At 47.3% G+C, this 22,517-nt stretch overlaps 1 protein-coding gene across 1 annotated transcript in view; it reads right to left on the bottom strand.

Moving 5' to 3' along the window:
• drosha (drosha ribonuclease III) overlaps nucleotides 1-22,517 on the bottom strand; it is a 196,410-nt gene that overhangs the window by 44,854 nt on the left and 129,039 nt on the right. Inside the window, exon 24 of the mRNA XM_033985642.2 lies at nucleotides 13,092-13,136. Within this exon, the coding sequence (XP_033841533.1) occupies nucleotides 13,092-13,136 (45 nt within the window). The remainder of the gene's footprint in view (nucleotides 1-13,091; nucleotides 13,137-22,517) is intronic.

Below are 22,517 nucleotides of genomic sequence, written 5' to 3'. Positions count from 1 at the left end.
TACTGTCTTATATTTAAATAAGTTAAATATAGTTTAAAAAGTCCATAGGAATTGAGTTGGTGCAATTATCAAAGGCTGCAGTTATTAAGATGATAAAATGTTCTCTGCAAAGAACAAAATATCCAGTTTTTTATAGAAAAATCTTGTTGTACCTGTAGTTTAGACCCTACAAACATGTGCATCTGCCCTCCCTGCGTCTCCATGGGGTCTTAGTCTGCATAAAGGCTGCTAACCCTGTAGTTTAGACCTCTACAAACATGTTCTGAAATGTCCCTATGTCAGACACCCCCCCTGTGTGCCAGATGCCCTTCCTGTGTGTCAGATGCCCTCCCTGTGTGCCAGATGCCCTTCCTGTGTGTCAGATGCCCTCCCTGTGTGCCAGATGCCCTTCCTGTGTGCCAGATGCCCTTCCTGTGTGTCAGATGCAGAATAAGGCAAACTGTTTTGTTATTTGTGGAGTAAATGATGGTACTTCAAAAAGTATTTGTGATTTGCTGACCCAATTTGCGATTTCGGTTTGATTGTGATCAATCTTGCAGTTATATATTCCACAGTATGGCATTAAACATATCTATGTTACAATGTTACTTCCTTGTACCCTACATTCCTGGGGTAGAAGGAAGTAACACGACCCTGGATGTAAAAAGGTAAATAATAAGTGTCCCTTTTTATAGCGAGGTAAATGAGGATGTCACCATAACTATACACTTGCACAGCCAACAAAAATTAATGAAAGAAGGCTCAGCAAGTTCAAAACTGGTTAAAGGTAAAACACAAAAGACCAAAACTACTCAGTCTCAAAAGTAACTTAAAGTTACAAGATTTTACAAGGTTTTAAGTTTAAAGTATCACAAGTGGCATGTGGTTCTGTCTGAAATCCAGCAGCAAGGAGTGTCAGGGGGCGGGTCCTTTTTAGGTGTGCTGTCACATGTGGAAAGCCAGGATTGGCCAGGCTCTGGATCATCGCTCCAATCACCGCAGGGCCCTGGAGTCCATCAGAGGCCAGTTTGAGGAGCACACCAGTGGCAGGAGACGTCTGTGGCCTCAGAGTTTGCATATGGAGAGAGACAGCAGGGACAACACACACTGTAGGAGGAGCTGGAGGCCAAGCGCCGTAACAATCTATTTCCACGCAGACAAGCAGGAGACTCTACCATGCCAAGTTATGGGTCAGATCTGTACAGAGGCGAGCCCTCGCACAGTAGGAATGCATGTTTTTTAAAGTTTTTTTTTTTTACTTTTTCACTTGTAATGAGTAAACGCATGATAGGTGACAGTAGCTCAGTTGGTAGAGTGTTTGTCCACTGATCCGAAGGTTGGCAGTTTGAATCCCTCTCGACATAAACATCATTAGTTGAGCGATCAGATCCACTGATTCACAGGTTGGCGGTGCAATGTTATTGCTATATAAAAATGCAATAACATCTTCATCCAGATAAGTGACAGACCCTCCCTCAAAAAAGTGATCCAGAAGAGTGTGCCTTTAACCTTGTGAGTCTATCCTTAACACTGTTTGCTACTATTTTCTAACATTACTGTCATTTTTCTCTCTAGTATTTGATTCTGAAATGGCTCCCTCTTCCTGAAACGTTATCAAACTATTTTAATTGGGGTGCTGTCTGTAATGCCGTGGTTTTATCGACAACACATGCTTAGAGATGCGTCATTCCTGAAGAGTTTTCATGTTTTTGTGCGTATGTTTCTCTTTGGTTAATTAAGGAAAGGCGTTTAAATGTCATGCATCACAACTAATAGGATCTGACAGGTCCGGGTCTACTTCAGGGAAAATGTCCGCCAGCCAGGATTCAAATGGAACAAGAGAGGAGAGGGGAGGAGGAGAGAAACAGAGGAGAGAGAGGGGGAGAGGAAAGAGAATACAAGAGGGGACAACAGAGGACGGGAAGGGTGGGATGAGACAGGAGGAGAAGAGAAAAGGAGAGGTAAGGAGAGGATAGGAGGGAGAAAGGGAAAAGAAGGAGAGAAGAGAACAGGAGAGGGTATAAACGAGACAGAGAAGGAGAGAGGACAGAGAGAGGGGAGAGGAGAGAAGGAAAGAGGAGAGAAGGAAAGAGGAGAGGAGGAGAAGAGAGAGGAAAGGAGGAAAGAGGACGGAGGAGAGGAAGAAACGGAGAAATATCAACACGTGATATAAAAAAGGAGGTAAAAATAGAAATATACGTTTGAAATGAGCTTCAAAGCTTCAGTTCAAACTGAGTCTTCTGAGGCTTGAATGAGAGTGGACTTGACCAACGACCACAGGAAGAACTGAGACTGCACAGGTGAATGGGATTTCACTATTGATCTTATGGTATTTTAGCAGAAATATGCTAAATAAACAGTTTACCCTGATATTCGTATCCAAACATACCATGTGATCATTATACCCCCCCTCCTCTCAGGGTCAACCATATAACTTTTCTGGTGGGAGATATGCCACCTGCTTGTTTCCAAGGAGATGCTCTTGCTTTCTCCATCTTGCATTTATTAATTTACATATGTTTTAAAGGGTAAGAAACAACTTGAACAAACTTGCATCGTTAGTGCAAGTGACTTTGCCTCGCTACAGATCTGATGCGTAAATTGGTCTGATAATATCACAAACTTGTCTCCATGGAGATGGACTAGTTTATTCCCATCGTTTGGAATATTCCAATCAAAGCAATAACATCTCCATCTCCTAGATGCCAATAAATGCCTTATTTACTTAAAGATGTACCATATAAGTTTTCTGGGGGAGAGTCTATCATCTGCTGTCTCCATGGCGATGTGAAGTCCTGTACCTGGATAAATTAAATTTAATGCTGTACAGTGGAACATTACAGACACAGCAAAATTATCCGTGGACACGAGCAGAAATGTTACATAGTGCACCTTTACTTTTTGGGTGAAATGTCATATTTATCAAGATAAGTAAACACTCTTAAGTCAAACTCTACATGGAGCAAAGCGGACCAGCCCAGTGTTAGGACTCATGTCTGCAAACGTCACTTACACAAATTATTCTGCACAGATCAAAGCTAACGATGCATTGGAGTGCCTAAAGTGAAGTAAACGTGTGAGAGACGGGCCTGTCGGGTCGGAAACACTCGTGTGGTTAATATATGCGTGTGTGTCAAGGGTTAGCACATGCATAATTAGCAACGCCAATGTCGACCAATCAGAAACGATTAGCGATCCTTCACCTGAGTTTAGTCTGGTGTGGAAAGGGCGGGAACAAAAGTGACAACCCCAAACAGCTCAGGAAGATATGTAAATAAATAAATAAATAAAAAGTTAAGGGACGTTGAGGCAAATATCTGGAGGGGTTCATTAATTTTACAGAGAGGCGAAGAGTAATAACAGGCAGAACACATGTAAATGCATCACTACAGGCTGAATAAGACGTTAGCATGGTTAGCGGCTAGCTCAAAAGTTTGTTGGAGAAATTACAAATACATTAAATATGTTGTAGTGTCATAATACCAAAATCTCAAACTTGATTTTGATACAAAGGAATAGACTTGACATTCTGATACAGATACCACAATAATAATAATAATAATAATAATAATAATAATAATAATAATAATAATAATAATAATAAAACATACTTCACTACAAACTTGTCATATTAATCTTATGGCGTCAAGTCTTTTTCAACTGACAACAATCACGCCTTTGGGGTTGAATAATGGCTCCACTTTCTGAAGCTATTGTGGAAAAAGAGAAAAATTTGAGTAATTTAGCGATCTCCCCCATGCCCTATTAGAACCCTAGCTGTAAGATTCTGTACAAGGCTCCTCCCACAAGCCTACATCACCCATCCTCCCACACGACAATTCTCCATAATCTCCATATACAAAAACATGTTACAAAACTATACACAGCACCTTGACAAACCTGATGTGATGTGCAGTAGTTTGATTACTGGGATGCAAATAATCGTGTTGTGATAGTGCTCTGAAGGGGGAGTGACTTAGCGCCAAGAGCAAGGGAGGGGAGATGCAACGAAAGTGAAAATGTTAATACGTTGTTTTTGGCCAATATAGCATTTTCAAAACAATAAAAAGAAACATGGTGACGTAAATATGTTATGTGTTCGCAGTTTATACCCCACAAAAGTGAAATACTCCCTCTTTAAAGGCCTATTTCCAGTCAAATGCAAGAAAACAAGAAAAGAAAAAGAAACTAAGATTTTCTCTGAACTATAAAGACGCGTGGGGTAGAAACCAGCTGAGACTACAGACAAAAGAATTGAAGATGAGTTGTACATAAATATAAAATGTTGGTATTTGGGGCCACATGAGAGCAGCCATTTTGAGAGGAGCAGAGATCAGAAGGAGAAGGCTGAGATACCCCCGGGCCCTGTGTACCAACCAACAGTGTAATCCTGTTAGGCCATCTTTGATCTGGAAAACCAAATCCTAATTTCAGACAAACACTGTTGACATGTACGCTGGTCCTACACGAGAACGTCACGGACAACAGGGAGAGAAGAGATGGAGAGGAGATGGAGAGAGAAGAGGAGAGGAGAGAGGGAGAGACTGAGCAGGGAGGGAGACGAGGAGGGAGAGACTGAGGAGGGAGAGAGAAGAGTAGAGAGAGAGAAGAGAGAGGGAGAGACTGAGCAGGGAGAGACTGAGGAGGGAGAGACTGAGGAGGGAGAGACCGAGGAGGGAGAGAGACGAGGAGGGAGAGGCCAAGAAGGGAGAGACCAAGGAGGGAGAGAGAAGAGGAGAGAGGGAGAGACTGAGCAGGGAGAGACTGAGGAGGGAGAGACTGAGGAGGGAGAGACTGAGGAGGAAGAGACCGAGGAGGGAGAGACTGAGGAGGGAGAGACCGAGGAGGGAGAGACTGAGGAGGGAGAGACCGAGGAGGGAGAGAGAAGAGGAGAGAGGGAGAGACTGAGCAGTGAGAGAGAAGAGGAGAGAGGGGGAGACCGAGGAGGAAGAAACTGAGGAGGGAGGGGGACTGAAGAGGGAGAGAGAAGAGGAGAGAGGGCGAGACCAAGGAGGTGAAGAGAAGAGGAGCGAGAGATAGACTGAGGATGAACAGACCGAGGAGAGAGGGAAGGACTGAGGAAGAAGAGAGACTAAGGAGGGAGAGAGAAGAGGAGAGAGGGAGAGACTGAGCAGGGAGAGGGAAGAGGAGAGAGGAAGAGACCAAGGAGGGAGAGACTGAGGAGGGGGAGAGACTGAGGAGGAAGAGCGAGACCGAGGAGGTGAAGAGAAGAGGAGAGAGGGAGAGACTGAGGAAGGAGAGAGACTGAGGAGGGAGAGAGAAGAGGAGAGAGGGAGAGACTGAGCAGGGAAAGAGAAGAGGACAGAGGGAGAGACTGAGGAAGGAGAGAGACTGAGCAGGGAGAGAGAAGGGGAGAGAGGGAGAGACCGAGGAGGGAGAGACTGAGAAGGGAGAGAGAAGAGGAAAGAGGGAGAGACTGAGGAAGGAGAGAGAAGAGGAGAGAGACAAAGGAGGGAGAGACAAAAGACGAGAGGGAGAGACCGAGGAGGGAGTGTCGTAACGGTGCGGATAGGACCAAAGGATGCAGACCAGAGCAGTTTTAACAGTGTTTATTTACAACGGTGAAAATGCAGTCTTTAAACAGGTCACAAGAGCAGGTACAGGAACCAGGGAGCGGGAGACGGGTCAGGCGGGTGCGGTGCAGGTAGAGGCGGGCAGGACAGGACCAGGACGGGGATAGAAGCAGGTGCGGTACCAGGGCGGGCGGAGCAGACGAAGACCAGAGCGGGGAGCGGGTGACAAACCAGAGACCAGGACCGGACAGGAGACGAGACGAGCAGGAGACGAGACGAGCAGGAGACGAGGCGAGCAGGAGACGAGACGAGCAGGAGACAAGACGAGCTGGAAGCGATACCGGGACTGGAACGTGGCGGCAGGAGCTGGGCGAGTAGAGGCAGGAATCTGGAGGGTGCATAAATCCAAATGAGCATTTGCCGGAAAGTACCATATAACAAAGCTTAGCAAGAAACATTCACGTTTTACACGCGGACGGTCTGGCACCGAGTGTAGACTGCCAAGCCTTCTTGTACTCAGCAGCAGGTGGTGGTGATTAGGCTGATGCATCCCAGGTGTGCACGGGAGGAGTCAGGCACTCCACCCAGCTCCAGACACACAGGTAGGGGAGGGGGAGAGAGCACGGGAGGACAGGGAAAACTGACATCATGACAGTACCCCCCCCCTAAGGTCCACCTCCTGGTGGACCCCCAGGCCCGCCAGGATGAGCGCGGTGGAAGTCTCTCACCATGTCGGGGTCCAGAATGCGTGCCCTGGGCACCCAGGATCGCTCCTCCGGACCGTAACCCTCCCAATCGACGAGGTACTGGAGGCTCCTACCACGGCGACGAACGTCAATCAGGCGGCGGACGGTGAACGCCGGGTGGCCGTCAATGACTCGGGCGGGCGGTGGGGGATCGGCCGGAGGGCACAGGTCGCTGGTCCGGACTGGTTTAACCTGGGAGACGTGAAAGGTCGGATGAATCCGGAGAGACGGGGGTAACTGGAGGCGCACCGCCGATGGATTTATGATCTTCATGATCTTAAACGGTCCCAGGAATCGGGGGGACAGCTTACGGGAGTCCGTCTTCAGCGGGACCGTCTTGGCGGAGAGCCAAACCATCTGGCCAGGTTGGTATACGGGCGCCGGGACACGGTGGCGATCGGCCGTCGCCTTAGTGCGCGCTCCAGCCCGAAGAAGGGCCGCCCTGGCCTTCTTCCAGATCCGGCGACAGCGCTGGAGATGGCGCTGAACAGACGGGACGGCGAGGTCCCTCTCCTCCGTGGGAAAGAGAGGGGGTTGATATCCCAGCGATGCCTCGAAGGGGGACATACCAGTGGCGGAACTCACGAGGGAGTTGTGAGCATACTCTATCCAGGGCAGGTGAGTACTCCAGGTCGCGGGGTTGGCGGAGGCTGTGCACCGTAGGGCCGACTCCAGGTCTTGGTTGGCCCGCTCCGTCTGCCCATTAGATTGTGGATGGAACCCGGACGTGAGGCTAACCGTGGCCCCCAAACCGTCGCAGAAAGACCGCCATACCTGAGAGGTGAATTGGGTCCCTCTGTCGGACACGATGTCCACCGGGATGCCGTGGAGTCGGAAGACATGACTGGTCAGCTGGTCGGCAGTTTCTTTGGCTGTGGGGAGCTTAGGCAGGGCAACGAAATGGGCGGCCTTGGAGAAGCGGTCCACAATGGTGAGAACCACCGTGTTCCCCTGGGAAGGGGGAAGGCCCGTCACGAAGTCCAAGGCGATGTGGGACCAAGGGCGACGAGGAACTGGGAGAGGATGCAAGAGACCAGAAGGGGGTGAGTGGGAGGCCTTGGCCCGAGCACATACCTGGCAGGCGGCGACATAAGCCCGGGTGTCTGTGTCCATCGTGGGCCACCAGAAGCGTCTCCTGAGGAGGGAGAGAGAGCGACCGGCACCAGGATGGCAGGCGAAACGGGAGGCATGGACCCACTGGAGCACCTGAGACCGGACAGAATCGGGAACAAACAGTTTACCTGGAGGGCCGTTACCTGGGTCGGGGTCGTTGGTCTGGGCCTCTCGGACGGTGTCCTCGATATCCCAATGGACCGCGGCCACCACACACGAGGAGGGAATAATTGTTTCTGCGGTGACCGGGCTATCCTCCAGGGCGAACTGGCGGGAGAGGGCATCGGGTTTGACGTTCCGAGATCCGGGGCGGTAGGTGAGGAGAAAGTTGAAGCGGCTGAAGAAGAGGGACCAACGAGCTTGACGGGGATTGAGGCGCCTGGCGGACTGGATGTACTCCAAGTTTTTATGGTCGGTCCAGACGATGAATGGTTGCTCCGCCCCTTCGAGCCAGTGGCGCCACTCCTCCAAGGCCAGCTTTACGGCAAGGAGCTCCCGATCCCCCACGTCATAATTGACCTCGGCCGAGGACAATCGCCGGGAAAAGAAGGCGCAGGGACAGAGGCGGTTGTGGGGGTCGAACCTCTGCGAAAGCACGGCCCCCACTCCCGAGTCGGAGGCGTCGACCTCCACGATGAATTGCCGTGAAGGGTCGGGCTGGTGCAGGATGGGAGCGGAGGTAAATAGTCTCTTAAGCTTCTCGAAGGCTGTCTGCGCCTCAGGAGACCAGGCAAACTGCAAAGCAGGAGAGGTGAGTTTAGTTAAGGGCGAGATAACCCTACTAAAATCCCGGATGAAACGTCTATAAAAATTGGCAAAGCCGATAAATCTCTGGAGCTGTCTCCGGCTGGTAGGAACGGGCCACTCAGTGACAGCCTGGATCTTTTCAGGGTCAGCTCTTACTTGGCCCCGCCCCACAATGAAGCCCAAAAAGCTGACCTCCTCTGCGTGAAACTCGCATTTCTCAGCTTTCACGAACAGTTTATTCTCGAGGAGGCGCTGGAGAACCTGGCGAACGTGCTGATGATGCTCCTGGGGGGACCGCGAGAAAATCAAGATGTCATCCAAGTAAACAAAGACGAATCGGTTAAGGAAATCACGGAGCACATCGTTGATGAGGGCTTGGAATACGGCAGGGGCGTTGGTGAGACCGAAGGGCATAACCAAGTATTCGAAATGTCCCAGGGGTGTCTTGAAGGCCGTCTTCCATTCGTCTCCCTCCCTGATGCGCACCAGGTGGTACGCATTCCGCAAATCCAACTTGGAGAAGATGGTCGCACCGTGGAGGGGCGTAAATGCCGAGTCCAGTAAGGGAAGCGGGTATTTATTCTTTACAGTTATATTGTTCAGACCCCGGTAATCAATGCAAGGCCGCAGGGATTTGTCCTTCTTAGCCACAAAGAAGAACCCCGCTCCCACGGGTGAAGTGGACGGGCGGATGATTCCGGCAGCCAGGGACCCACGGATATAGTCCTCCATTGACTCGCGTTCAGGTTTAGACAGGTTATATAGCCTGCTAGATGGTAGTGGGGCACCCGGCAGGAGGTCAATGGCGCAGTCATATGGGCGGTGGGGCGGTAAAGAGAGGGCCTTGCTCTTGCTAAAAACCTCCCCCAGGTCGTGATATTCAGCAGGCACCGAGGACAGATTGGGGGTGTCTGGGGACGGATCAGCGACAGGAACGGACCTCCCGGCCGGAGGGAGGGCGGACCGAAGGCACTTGGCGTGGCAATCGGGACTCCAGCCCGAAACTCCGCCCCTGGCCCAATCGAAAACAGGGTTGTGGGCGCGTAGCCAGGGGTAACCAAGGACCAGAGGAGAAGCGGAGGAGGACAGGACATGAAACTGACGGTTCTCTTGGTGGTTGCCGGACAGAATCACGGTGACAGGTTCTGTGATGTGAGTGATGTGCCCCAGAAAACGTCCATTGAGCCCCTGGGCATTTAAGGGGCGTTCGAGGGGCTCCAGGTAGACCCCGAGCTGCTCCGCGACTTGGGCATCAATAAAGTCCCTCTCAGCCCCGGAGTCGATAAGGGCGGAAACGCATAAGGTCTCTGTGCGAACGCACAGGGTGGCGCTGAGCCGCAGTCTATTAGAAGAGTCCAGGATGTGTTGCTCGCCCACCAGTACTCCCAGTGCTACTGGTGGGCCCCCCCTTTTGGCCGAACTGGGCAAGTGACCACATAATGTCCGCGCTCACCGCAGTAGAGGCAAGCCCCGGCCAGACGACGCCTCCGTTGACGCTCCTCGGCCGACACAAGGGTCCTGTCGAGTTGCATGGGCTCATCCGGCGGGGGCGGGGCAGCGCGTGGCTCCGGCGGGACCGGTGACCGGCGTCTCTCTCGGCGACGAGCCCGTAGGCGGTTGTCTATACGGTGAGTGAGGGAGATGAGGGTCCGCAGGTCGGGGGGTTCGTCCCGGGAAACCAATTCATCTTTCAAAGTCTCGTTCAGGCCCCGCACAAACACAGCCCGCAGCGCGCTGTCCGTCCAGTCCAGCTCCGCCGCATGTGTCCAGAATTCAATGGAATAATCCGCTACCGTCCTGGAGCCCTGGCTGAGAGTCAATAACCGGGAGGCAGCATTGTCCTGGTAGTGCGGGTGGTCAAACACCAGCTTAAACGTGGACACAAATTCATTAAAATCCAGGCTATCCACAGACGTCTTCATTAGGCGCGCCTCTGCCCACTGGAGAGCTCTGCCCCGGAGTAATCCACATATATATCGGATCTTGGTGGCCCCCGAGCTGAAACGAGAAGGGCATTGCTGGAACATGAACTCGCACTGGAACAGGAATCCGCGACAGAGGTGAGGTTGTCCAGCATACGGCTCCGGATCCGTGCCTCTCGGCTCCGGGAGGCGTGGCGGCGCTCCGGCTGCAGCAGGCGGGGTGACGAGGAGCGCGGCCACCTGGTGGTTAAGCTGTGCCACCTGCTGGGACAATGTCTGATTTAGCTCCAATAGAGTTCGAATGGAGTGTTCATGCTGACCCAGCACCGCCTCGGGGTGAGAGTGCGTGAGGCGGCGCGTCTGGTCCGGATCTGAGCCTGCTTGGTCCATAGTGGCCAGACCGTTCTGTCGTAACGGTGCGGATAGGACCAAAGGATGCAGACCAGAGCAGTTTTAACAGTGTTTATTTACAACGGTGAAAATGCAGTCTTTAAACAGGTCACAAGAGCAGGTACAGGAACCAGGGAGCGGGAGACGGGTCAGGCGGGTGCGGTGCAGGTAGAGGCGGGCAGGACAGGACCAGGACGGGGATAGAAGCAGGTGCGGTACCAGGGCGGGCGGAGCAGACGAAGACCAGAGCGGGGAGCGGGTGACAAACCAGAGACCAGGACCGGACAGGAGACGAGACGAGCAGGAGACGAGACGAGCAGGAGACGAGGCGAGCAGGAGACGAGACGAGCAGGAGACAAGACGAGCTGGAAGCGATACCGGGACTGGAACGTGGCGGCAGGAGCTGGGCGAGTAGAGGCAGGAATCTGGAGGGTGCATAAATCCAAATGAGCATTTGCCGGAAAGTACCATATAACAAAGCTTAGCAAGAAACATTCACGTTTTACACGCGGACGGTCTGGCACCGAGTGTAGACTGCCAAGCCTTCTTGTACTCAGCAGCAGGTGGTGGTGATTAGGCTGATGCATCCCAGGTGTGCACGGGAGGAGTCAGGCACTCCACCCAGCTCCAGACACACAGGTAGGGGAGGGGGAGAGAGCACGGGAGGACAGGGAAAACTGACATCATGACAGGGAGAGAAGAGAGGAAGAGACAGAGGAGGGAGAGAGAAGAGGAGAGAGGGAGAGACGAGAGGGGAAGGGAGAGACCGAGGAGGGCAAGAGAAGAGGAGAGAAAGAGAGGTCAAGGAGGGAGAGAGAGGAGAGGAGATGGAAGAGACTGAGAAAGATGAAGAAGAGAGAATAAGGCAGAGAGGGAGGGAGAGGGAGAGAGGAGAGGGGAAGGGAGGGACGGAGGAGGGAGAGAGAGGTGAGAGGAGAGGAAGGGAGAGATGGAGAAAGATGGAGAAGAGAGAGTAAGGCAGAGATGGAGGGAGAAAAATAGAGATGGAGGGACAGGGAGAGAGAGAGACGAGAGTAGAAGCACAAAATGTAGGAGGGAGAGAGGTGAGGGGAAGGAAGAGATGGAGAAAGATGGAGGAGAGAGAGAGTAAGGCAGAGAAGGAGGGAGCGAAAGCGAAAGGGAGGTATAGGAAGAGAGAGAGAGAAAGGAGGGAGAGAGGAAGGAGAGGTGGCAGGAAAGTTAGAAAGAGGACAGGAGAAGAAGAGAGGAAGAGGAGGAAAGAGAGAGGAGGGAGAAAGAAAGTCAGAGAGAGGAGGTTGAGAGCAAGGACAGAAGAGAAAGAAAGAGGGAGAGAAATAGAAGGAGAGAAGGGGGGGAGAAAGAGAGGAAAAGGAATGGAAAGAGGGGAGAGAGAGAATTAGGTGAAGAAAGAGGAAGAAATAGGGAGAGAAAGAGATGGATAGAAAGGAGAGAAGAGAGAGAGGATAGGTGGCAGAGAAGTTAGAAAAAGGGTGAGAGAATTTGAGAGAAAGAGTAGGAAAGAGGGAGGAGGGAGGGGGAGAAAGACAAAGATAGAGAGGATCAGGAGAGAGGGGAAGAAAGAAAGAGGAAGAGAAAGAGAAGAGGAAAATGAGAAAGGGAATGAGGGGAAGAGAAAGTGAGAAATGGGGGGAGAAAGATAGAGAGAAGAAAGTGAGCAGAGGAGTTTAAACAGATGAGAGAAAGATGAAAGTGAGAGAGGTAGAATGATGGAGGATCGGGGGGCCAGAAAGAGGGGAAGAGATAGTGTAGAGAGAGGGAGGGGACAGAGGAAGAGGGAGAGAAGGGCGATAGAGAGAGGGGGCGGTGCGGCCTGTTTTGAAGATTCCATTGCTCATAAGAACTTTCCAGAACATGTTTATCGTTTCTAAACTAATTGATTTAGTCATTTTCTTCATTTCTTACTTTGATGTTGCCATGGAGATAAAAGTCAATCAGGCACAGAAAACATCCACCAACAGTCTCTGAAAACCCGTCCTCCCCGAGTGCATACACATGTGCCTCCATATCGACAACACGCCAACAAACGCTTTGAATCCCGCTCCCCATATACACAATGTCGTTGTTGTGTCGTGTCATTGGGCAAAACACTTCACCCGCCTCGCCCCCGATGTATGTGTACGGGTGTATGAATGTGTGTGCGCAACTTGATGTAATGCTAACGACATAAGTAGAGGTATTCTGTTTTAGAACTCAGTGCTACTTCCTTTTGTACTTTTCTTCTTGGCTCTTTTCCCAACAAACTGCCACTTACCACAGTTGCTACCTCGCCTAACCAAGCCACAACTAGAAAAACATGAAAACCTGTCACATGGACTTTAAGTTTAAGAGTTAGGAAGTTAATTAAGAAGTTTGAAGATTGTATTTCTTAATAAACAGTTAGTTGATTATGAATGAAGTCTTTGTTCATGTTTGTTAAGGCCAAATAAGGTTTAGTTATTATTATACAGTGTTTGCCAATTAGTGAAGGATGGAAAGTGCCTGAGAAGCCTGCCATTTGCCTTATAAAGTGGAGTTGATGTTAGTTCTCTCTGTAATGGAGCAGACCACTTCAAAAGCTGAGCGCTGTGAAGCACTGGGAGACTTTGGGCTGCAGTGTTTTAATGAGAGGCTCCTACAGAAGAAAGTAAAGACGAATAAAAGAAGATACCACTTCTGACCTGTAGGGGGTGTGGGGGGTAGTGCAGCCAGACTTCCCGCATGTCCTGTGAACACAACACAAGAAGAAGAGTTAGGAGAAGTGGGTCATTTTTACCGACACGTGAAGTTGCTTTGTAACTATTTATATAAGGGGTCACGTTTAGGAGTTAGGTGTAAATCAGGAAGTTTCAGGCCTGAGTGAATACAACTTAATATTTTAGCTGTTTAGAAATAACATGGAAGGAAATAAAGATCACAAAAAAAACTTGGATTTGTCATTTAAACACAATATAAAAATGTAAAAGAAACAAAAGGAAAAGGTATTAGAAGTCCGTTAAAACATGGCTAATTTGAATAATCTCTTTTCTACAGCTAATGGGCTTTCAAAGCTCTTTACATCAAAGAATCACTCACCCATTCACACACATCCAGTCACTAAAGGGGAGGTGGGTTAAGGACACAATGTCAATATTCATCTAGGGAGCTGGTACTGAAGCACTGTTTTTTCAAAAGTCATTGTTCAAAGTCTTTTGTAGATTATGTTTTTGTTTTTTTTTATTCTAGTGCCAATACATAAAAATGAACAACAGTCATCAATAACTGTGAGCAGAAACATAAAATGGACAGATATCTGGAAAACATTCACAATGATCTAGATTTATGGTCACAGTAAACACGTTCCAAGCCGCTCACACAAATCTCAATTTTGAGGTGACGTGGTGAAGTGTCGCAACTTCCCAAAACAAATAATTAGAAGCATGGATTCTGCAAAACAAGTCAGCACGCTCCCTCCTGACAGATTTACTCTTCTCTTGTGTCAGGAGATTTATCCACACACGGCTGTGTGTGACATATTTAGGATCGACATAATAATGAATACACTTAGCCACCCACCAGGAGTCAAACCAGATCTGGATTTAAACCGGTCTAAGATGGTCCCAAACAAGGGACTCAATCAGGAGGGTGTGAGTGGAGTGTGTATGTCCAGAGTTCTATAGTGACCTGCTCACACTGCACGAGGAACATGACCCAGAGAAGGGCTGTGTGCAGGGCTGTGTGCGGGGCTGTGTGTGTGCGGGGCTGTGTGTGTGCGGGGCTGTGTGTGTGCAGGGCTGTGTGCGGGGCTGTGTGTGTGCAGGGCTGTGTGCGGGGCTGTGTGTGTGCAGGGCTGTGTGCGGGGCTGTGTGTGTGCGGGGCTGTGTGTGTGCGGGGCTGTGTGTGTGCCGGACCGTGTGCCGGACCGTGTAAGGGACCGTACACATTTGTGGTCACACTATCTTTTCATGAACACATTTAGACTGCCAAAATATCACAGAGGTAGGTTAGCAAAGCATTGGGACAGTTAAATTTACTGCTTTGTTTAAAGTCTGCCACTTTGACACTAAACTTTTGTGGCTCTCGTGTGTGCAGCGGTTCACTGTGTGGTGCGCTGTGTTACTGTGGCAGAGTGGTTATCCTTTCTCCTCCCTCACACCAGGAGATTGTGGGTTGACTCCTCTCTGAGTGGAGTGTGCATGCCCTCCCTGTGAGTTGTCGTGGTGCGTTGCCATGGAGAGTGCTGTTGTTATTGTAAACGTCTTGTGTGTGATGGCTGTAATTGAAACATTAGCGAGTGGAGTCTAAATATGGTGAGTGGGAGGAGAGTGTACTTTTAATCATACCTCAAACACGACTTGCACGCTGCACTTTGCTTTGATAGTTTTAATGTTTCTTTGTTCAAGCTGTTATAATGTTTTTACGTGTTTTTATGTGCAAATCTCAAGGGACACATCACAAAAAAAGAACAACATACAGGTAATTAATTCTACCTTTATATTTAAAGATGCACTGTGTAACTTTTCTGGTTGAGGACACACTACCTGCTTGTCCCCATTAAAGAGCCTGTACCACATTTGTTTGTCATGTCTTTGGGCAAAATGTGTCTCGCCTCAGTACACGTGTATTATATAAGCAGCTCTTGAGGTCAAAATAGGTCTGCTGTGTACTGTCTGCATCTAATTATAAAGTGTTTTATTGTCCAATAATCAGAAAGTGAGTGTTAGCATGCTAGCTCTCGTCGCTGAAAGTTGTGAAATGTGCTAATGTGTGCTAATAAACAACTGTCAACAATTTTTGAAGGAATAATCAATTTTAACAATTTTATTTTTAGGCAAAATCGTCCAGCCTTACCTCTGATACATCCTTCATATATCCATTTAACCTTGTATTGCAGCTGATGTCATCAACATTCACTGGGAGTGTGAAACTAACTGAAAGCACTGCTCTGTCTGAAGCTCTGTTACTCAGATTAGACTTTAATTTGAGCTTTTTTTTTTTTACACAATCTGACCATAAGACCTGACTTAAAAGAAATACAACAGGTGAGCTGATTTGTGCTGTTAAACAAATTCCTCTCACACAAGCCAGCTAGCATTAGCATTAGCCAACAGTTTTTCAGTCACTCTCGCCTTTTTGTGTAAAATCAAACTCAGAAAATTTGCTGTTTAAATCCATTTTGTATTTTTTCTTGAGTTTTCAAATATATAAACTTTTTGGCAGTGTTTGCTAATGTGCACATTGTGCCACCATGGAAACTGCTGAACATTCTGCCATAGACATATATGTAGACCCCCCCCCAGTGATTTCACCGCAAAGTATCCCTTGTTTGCCCCTGCGCCTCATGCCAGCAGACTCCCCTCTCCTCTCTACACACCAGAGCTCTGTTTTGTCCTGCTTTATGCTACCATCGAGCGACCATGCTATCTCCCGCCATCGATCGAACCGCCACACTTCTGTCTTTGATGAATTGATTGGCAGCTCAGGGCTAGAGACCAATTTGTGGAGGACCAGTGGAGCTTGTCAGACAGTGCAGCGCCATCAGGTCCCCATCATGGCCGCCCAGCTGTCCCACGGGGGTATTATGGGGCGGGCATGTTCACGGGTCAATGGGACAAAGACATAAAAGTGACTGTCCAAGTTGAGTCCAGAAGGGAGACAATGGAGAATGATGTGGGGTTGATATAGTGACATGTTAGTCTATGATTCAACAGTTTGACTTTGACAACCAAGAAATTCAAAGCAAAACATATGTAGTGCTGGAAATAAGGCTGTGCAATTAAAGGTGCTGTAGCTGATTTTGATTATCTTAAATCTAGTTCAGTTTATCTAGTTCATTTTAAACGCTTTACAGTGATCCAGAATTATTCCTCACTTACTTTATGCTTCAGAGCATCCTAATAATTTACCACAATGAGTTTATAAGCACTTTTCACAACTCTCAGAGACCAGAGCAGAGTTTGTGATCACGGTGAAGCTAACAGCAACTAGCATGCTACACCATGCTAATGTGCACCTCCTGATTATCTGACAATAAAACACTTTATAATTAGATGCAGTCAGCCACAGTGGATTTATTAGATCAGGAACTGCTAATAAAATATATCTGTACTGAGTAAGATACATTTTGCTCAAAAACATGAAAAAATATGGAATTTTAATTAGAAGTACAGACAATTTGAATATCGGAATGTTGAAAATTGTGCAGCCATTGCTTAAACCTGAACCAAAACATTCATAAGGATGTTTTGGCAGATCTCAGATGATATGTCATATGGCATATGTCTTGCCCCAGTACAGATGAACTGTACGAGCAGCAGGTCAGAATAAGTCAGCTGTGTACTGTCTGCATCAAATTATAAAGCATCTTATTTTCCAATAATCAGGAAGTTTGCGTTAGCATGCTAGTTGTCGTTAGCATTATTGTGACGCCAAACTCCACTTTGATCTCGGAAAGTTGTAAAAAGAGCTTATAAACTCATGGTAGTGAATAATTATGATGCTCTGAATGCATAAGATAAGTGAGGAAGAACTTTGGACCACTGCAAACTGTTTTTCACATTTTTAGAAGGTATACATCCAGTACTGCACCTTTAAAAAACTCTGCTTCTTTGTCAAGTATCAGCACCAAATAAAACAACCTTCGAATGAATAAGTCTTGCGGGAGTGTGTTTTTTAATTCAGCGACAGAGAAATACGCTTAAACCTTTTCAGATCCGAGTCAAGGACGAAACAAGCGGTCAGAACATTGAATACACACGAGCACAGAAAAGCACATAAGGTGATGGAGGAGACCTTACAAAGATGGCCGCCAGATGCTCTTTTAAAGCGCCATGACTGAAAAGATGCTTACATAAAAAGGAACACTTGAGGCATAAGTTCAGGGCCTAGGTCACCATGACAACGAGGTAGGAAACTATAAAAACTGCACTAAAAGACTGAAACTAAATTTTAAGTTTTAAAGTTTACAAGTTTACATTTAAAATATTTTAAAGGAGAACAGAATGTGATTTTCCACATTAAATGTTGGTACTTTGTGTTCTATTCCATGTGTGTTATATGTGTGTAATCCCTCAGTGTGCAGTAGGTTCATAGTGGTCCATGGGTGTGTACTAGTCTATGTGTCTTAAACTTGTGAAAGATTCAGCTCAACATCATTCTAAAGGTTCATTTCTGTCCTGTCAATGAGACTTTTTAGTATCAATACAACAATGAACCATGAGTATCTATTTTACTATAGTTTTAGTATTGATTAATATCTGATTTATGATACTTTTAACAACCCTAAAAGGAGCACTCCTATGTAACTTTGTACTTGGTTCCATTGATATGTTATTACTTTGGCTGGGAATGCTTCACAATATTATCATGTATCATGTATATTAACATGTATTCAATTATAACTGTTTTAATTGCTCAAAAACACACTAGAATTATACATTCTTACTGTGAGGGGGTCGCCTCTGCGCAGATCTGACCTGTCACTTGGCCTGGTTGAATCACTTTATTGTCTTCAAGTAAACAGGTAACTTTAACAATATACTGTGGAAGACAATAGATGTTCTCATCTGCTATTGTGTCATTGGGCCAGACACTTCATTCACCCAATTTACTCGATACTGACTCAGTGAGAGTAAACGGACGTTTTACTTAAGTAAGAGTACTGTTACACTGTGCTATATATTACTCAAGTAAGAGTACTGTTACACTGTGCTATATATTACTCAAGTAAGAGTACTGTTACACTGTGCTATATATTACTCAAGTAAGAGTACTGTTACACTGTGCTATATATTACTCAAGTAAGAGTACTGTTACTCTGTGCTATATATTACTCAAGTAAGAGTACTGTTACACTGTGCTATATATTACTCAAGTAAGAGTACTGTTACTCTGTGCTATATATTACTCAAGTAAGAGTACTGTTACACTGTGCTATATATTACTCAAGTAAGAGTACTGTTACACTGTGCTATATATTGCTCAAATAGAAGTAAAATGATCACGATGGTACGGAAACTACAGTTTTATTTAAAAAGATGATTCAAGTAAATGTAAGTGAGTACTACCCGTCTCTGCTTTGAACTATACAAAAGTGCTTTTGGCTGAATTCAGTAAGAAACCAGACAATGGCGAGAGATAGACTGGCAGAGGTGGGAAGATCATAAAGTGCAGAGCGTAATAAACCCAAATGGAGAGACATGGAGGCCTCTAAACCATCATTGGCATTTTGTGGTGAGCAGACGGAGGCAGAAATGGCACCAAAACTAACCGTGCTCATGCCAGGCTGAGCTCCATGTGGCGTTCAGTGTGTGTGGGAGACCGCAGCACCGCTAATAAAGGCCGGAGTGAGAGGGGCCCATGGGTGCTGCGGGGGACATTATCATTATGGAGATGGGTCCTCGAGGTGCCACAGAGAAGAGTGAATTTGGAGGGAGAGTGTCCAGATGCTAAACCAGGACAGAGGGAAAGAGAGGAAGAGCAGAGAATGCACAGGAGAGGGTCAGATGGAGCAGAGGATGGAGAGGAGAGGGTCAGATGGAGCAGAGGATGGAGAGGGTCAGATGAAGCAGAGGATGCAGAGGAAAGGGTCAGATGGAGCAAAGGATGATGCAGGATTTTTTTTTCTCTCATTTGTGCTAAAATTCAGATGCTACGCTGCAAAAACCATCATTTGAGACAAAAGAAATACATCAGAGAACAAAATAAGTAAAGAGCAGCGGGCATGTGCTCCAGATCAGAAGTTTTAGAGCGTTAGATTCTTAAGATGTTATTGTTTTGCCAAGAATGTCCCACAATATGGCATTAAACATATCTATCTCCATGGAGACAAACTCTTGATGGACCCCTCATGAACAAAGTCACATAGAATCCTTTAACTACATAACCTTACAATGTCACCAAATATCGCCAAAGGGAATACTTCACAATGAGACTTTTCTCACATTAGACAGACATTAAAGTTGCATATTCCTGGTGGGGGTCTGGCATCTGCTTGTCTACATGGAGATGCTCTTGCTGTGCTTGGAATGTTCCACAGTATGGCATTATCTATCTTGAAAAAAGTGCATTTTAACTCTGAGTGGGGTCACCTCTCCACACATCTGACCTGTAACTTGGCCTTGTCATAATGCCATACTGTGAAACATTCTAGAAAAGACAATAACATTTCCATGGGGACAAGTAGCCTCCAAGTTTCATAATCCATCATTAAAGAGGAGGTATTCTGCAAAATCCCCTTTTTGGAGCTTTCTACCATGTTATAACATTGTTCCCTCATCAAAAACCTGCCTGACGTTTAAGATCATCCATGTTTGAGTCATTTACTGGTCTCTCCCTATTCAAACCCTTACGGTTAGCAGCACCAGCCTGTAAAAGACTCTGCCCACAAGCCTACATCACCCATGCTCCGCCCACAAGCGTACGTCACGCATGCTCCCACACGACAATTCTCCATAAATATACAAAAATATGATACAAAACTGTACACTACAACTTCACAAACCTGGTGTGATGTGCAGTAGTTTCATTAGTGGGATGCAGCTGATTGTGTTGTGATAGTGCTCTGAAGGGGGAGTGACCTAGCACAGGGAGCAAAGGGAGGGGAGACTCAAAGTGTCAAAAACGAAACTGAAACTTATAAAACATGTTACTATGTTGTTTTGGGTGAATATAGTATTTTTGAAAACAATAAAAGGAAACACTGATCTAAATATGTGATGTGTTAGCAGTAAAACAGCCCCAGTGTAACTTTCAAATGGAGGGCTCTTCAGTCTCCGTCAGTCTTGGAATAGAGATATGAAGTGGCAGATTGCAGCTCCTCCCTGAAGTCCTCTCTGTGTCTCTGCTCTCTAATAACCTCACAGTAATGTCATTAGCAAATTAGCATCTCCACTTTCCCTGGGGCGTCTCTGTGCAGTGGAGCCAGCCCTGTTGTACACAAAACTCAAAAACTCCAACAAAAAGGTGAAAAGAAGGGGACCCGAAGAACTCCTCCAACCATGAATGCCATACCAATTACGGGCGAGCATGCAGCGGGTTAGGCTACAGTCTGACAGTCTGCAGGAGGGAGGACGACGAACCAAAAATCAGATTCAAAAGAGACAATTTTAGGATTTACCCTCTGGAGATTTGAACAAAATGTTTTTGCCACGTGCTGTAAAAGAATGGAGCAAAGGTAATGATACCACTGAGACTGGGACAGGCGAAGGATAGAGAATGAAAAGAGCAGAGAAAGAGAGGGGGAGAAAGAAGAGAGGGGGAGGAGAGAGAGAGATGGGGAGAGAGAGAAAGAGAGAGGAGAGGGACAGAGAGGGGGAATGGAGAGAGAGAAAGAGAGTGTGAGAGGCAAAGAGAGGGAAGGAGAGAGAGGGAAAGGGGGAGAGGGAAAATGGAGAGGGAGAGAGGGAAAGGGGGGGCGAGAGAGAGGGGGAGAGAGAGGAGAGGGAGGGGGGAGATGGGGAGAGAGAAAGAGAGAGAGGAGAGGGACAGAGAGGGGGAATGGAGAGAGAGAGAGAAAGAGTGTGAGAGGGAAGGAGAGAGGGAAAAGGGAGAGGGAAAAAGGAGAGGGAGAGAGAGAGGGAAAGGGGGGAGCGAGAGAGAGGGGGAGAGAGAGGAGATAGAGGGGGAGAGAGAGGAGAGGGAGGGGGGGAGGGGGAGAGAGAGAAAGAGAGGAGAGGGGGAGAGAGAGAGAGGGGGAAAGAGGGAGAGATAGGGAGAGAGGGAAAGGGGGACAGAGAGAGAGAGTGGGAGGAGAGAGAGAGGGAGAGATGGGGAGAGAGTGCGAGAGACAGAGGGAAAGAGAGAAAGAGGGCGGGAAGGAGAGAGGAAAGGGGGGGGGGGGGGCACAAAGGACTATCAAGAGTCGGGTTTGTGGAGATTCAAGCCCGTTCAGAGGAAGGACATAATTTTTTCAGTGCAATAAACACAACCAATATGAAGACCCAAGCTTTTTTTTTAGTTATTTTCTTGGCAAAAAAAACGTTACATAACACAGATGAAGACCTGGTTTAGTTCTAGTTTAGTCCTGATTTAGTCCTGGTTTAGTCCAAGTTTAGTCCCAATTGGATATGGTTTACTGAAGAGTCTGGATCCAGCCCATGTATCAAGTCTTTAAACTAAGCTCCTCAGTCGCCTGTTTAAGTGCTAAATAACTTTGCTTTTCTGGGAGTGGATTGTAGTCTGGGTCTATCTGTCTCCTGTGGGCTCTATGCTCCAGCAGGGGGCGCACAAACAAACTATTTCAGGACACTGTCTGAAAACTCCACAGCAACAGACCAGCCGCCAAAGACCCCTGGAACTTTATCAATTAGATTCATGGTGAGTTTGATACTGTACATTTCTATAGAGGTTTTAATATGAGGGTTAGGTCAATGAATGAGTGAATTAGTGAGTGAGTGAATGAATGAGTGAATGAATGTGTGAATGAATGAGTGAGTGAATGAGTGACTGAATGAGTAAGTGAATGAGTGTGTGAGTGAATGGGTGAGTGAGTGAATGAGTAAGTGAATGATTGAATGAGCATCTGAGTGAATGACTGAGTGAGTGAGCGTGTGAGTGAATGAGTGATTGAATGAGCGAGTGAGAGTGAATGAGTGAGAGTGAATGACTGAGTGAGTGAATGAGCGTGTGAGTGAATGAGCGAGTGAGTGAGTGAATGAGCGAGTGAGTGAATGAGTGAGTGAATGAACAATGGAGAAAACTAAGACTAACATAAGAACTGAACAAAACTGAACCACAACCAAACCAGGACTAAACCAGGGCCAAACCAGGACCGAACCAGAACCAAATACAACTAAACTAGGACCAAACCAGGGCTAATCCAAGACTAAACCAGGACTAAACCAGGAGTAAACCAGGACTAACAAGGACTAAGCAATACTAAACCAGAGCTAAACAAGGGCCCAAACCCAGATTTAACAAGGTCTAAACAAGTGACTAAAGCAGGACTAAGACAAAAAATAATAATAGTGAAATGTGCATTATGTATAAACAAATACAGATCTGTCTTTACATTGTGGGTGTGAATCCAGAGATGTAAAACTCTGCAGCTGGATGAATCAGTGATTTATGGAGGACACAAAATGCCTGATGGAGGCAGTCGAACTTTTACAGTCAGTAAACGCACCAAG

Source organism: Periophthalmus magnuspinnatus, chromosome 20 (genome assembly GCF_009829125.3).
Source record: "Periophthalmus magnuspinnatus isolate fPerMag1 chromosome 20, fPerMag1.2.pri, whole genome shotgun sequence".
In the NCBI taxonomy this organism is placed as follows: Eukaryota; Metazoa; Chordata; class Actinopteri; order Gobiiformes; family Gobiidae; genus Periophthalmus; species Periophthalmus magnuspinnatus.
Note: the sequence above shows the minus strand (reverse complement) of the source record. Positions and strands in the feature narration are given on the sequence as shown.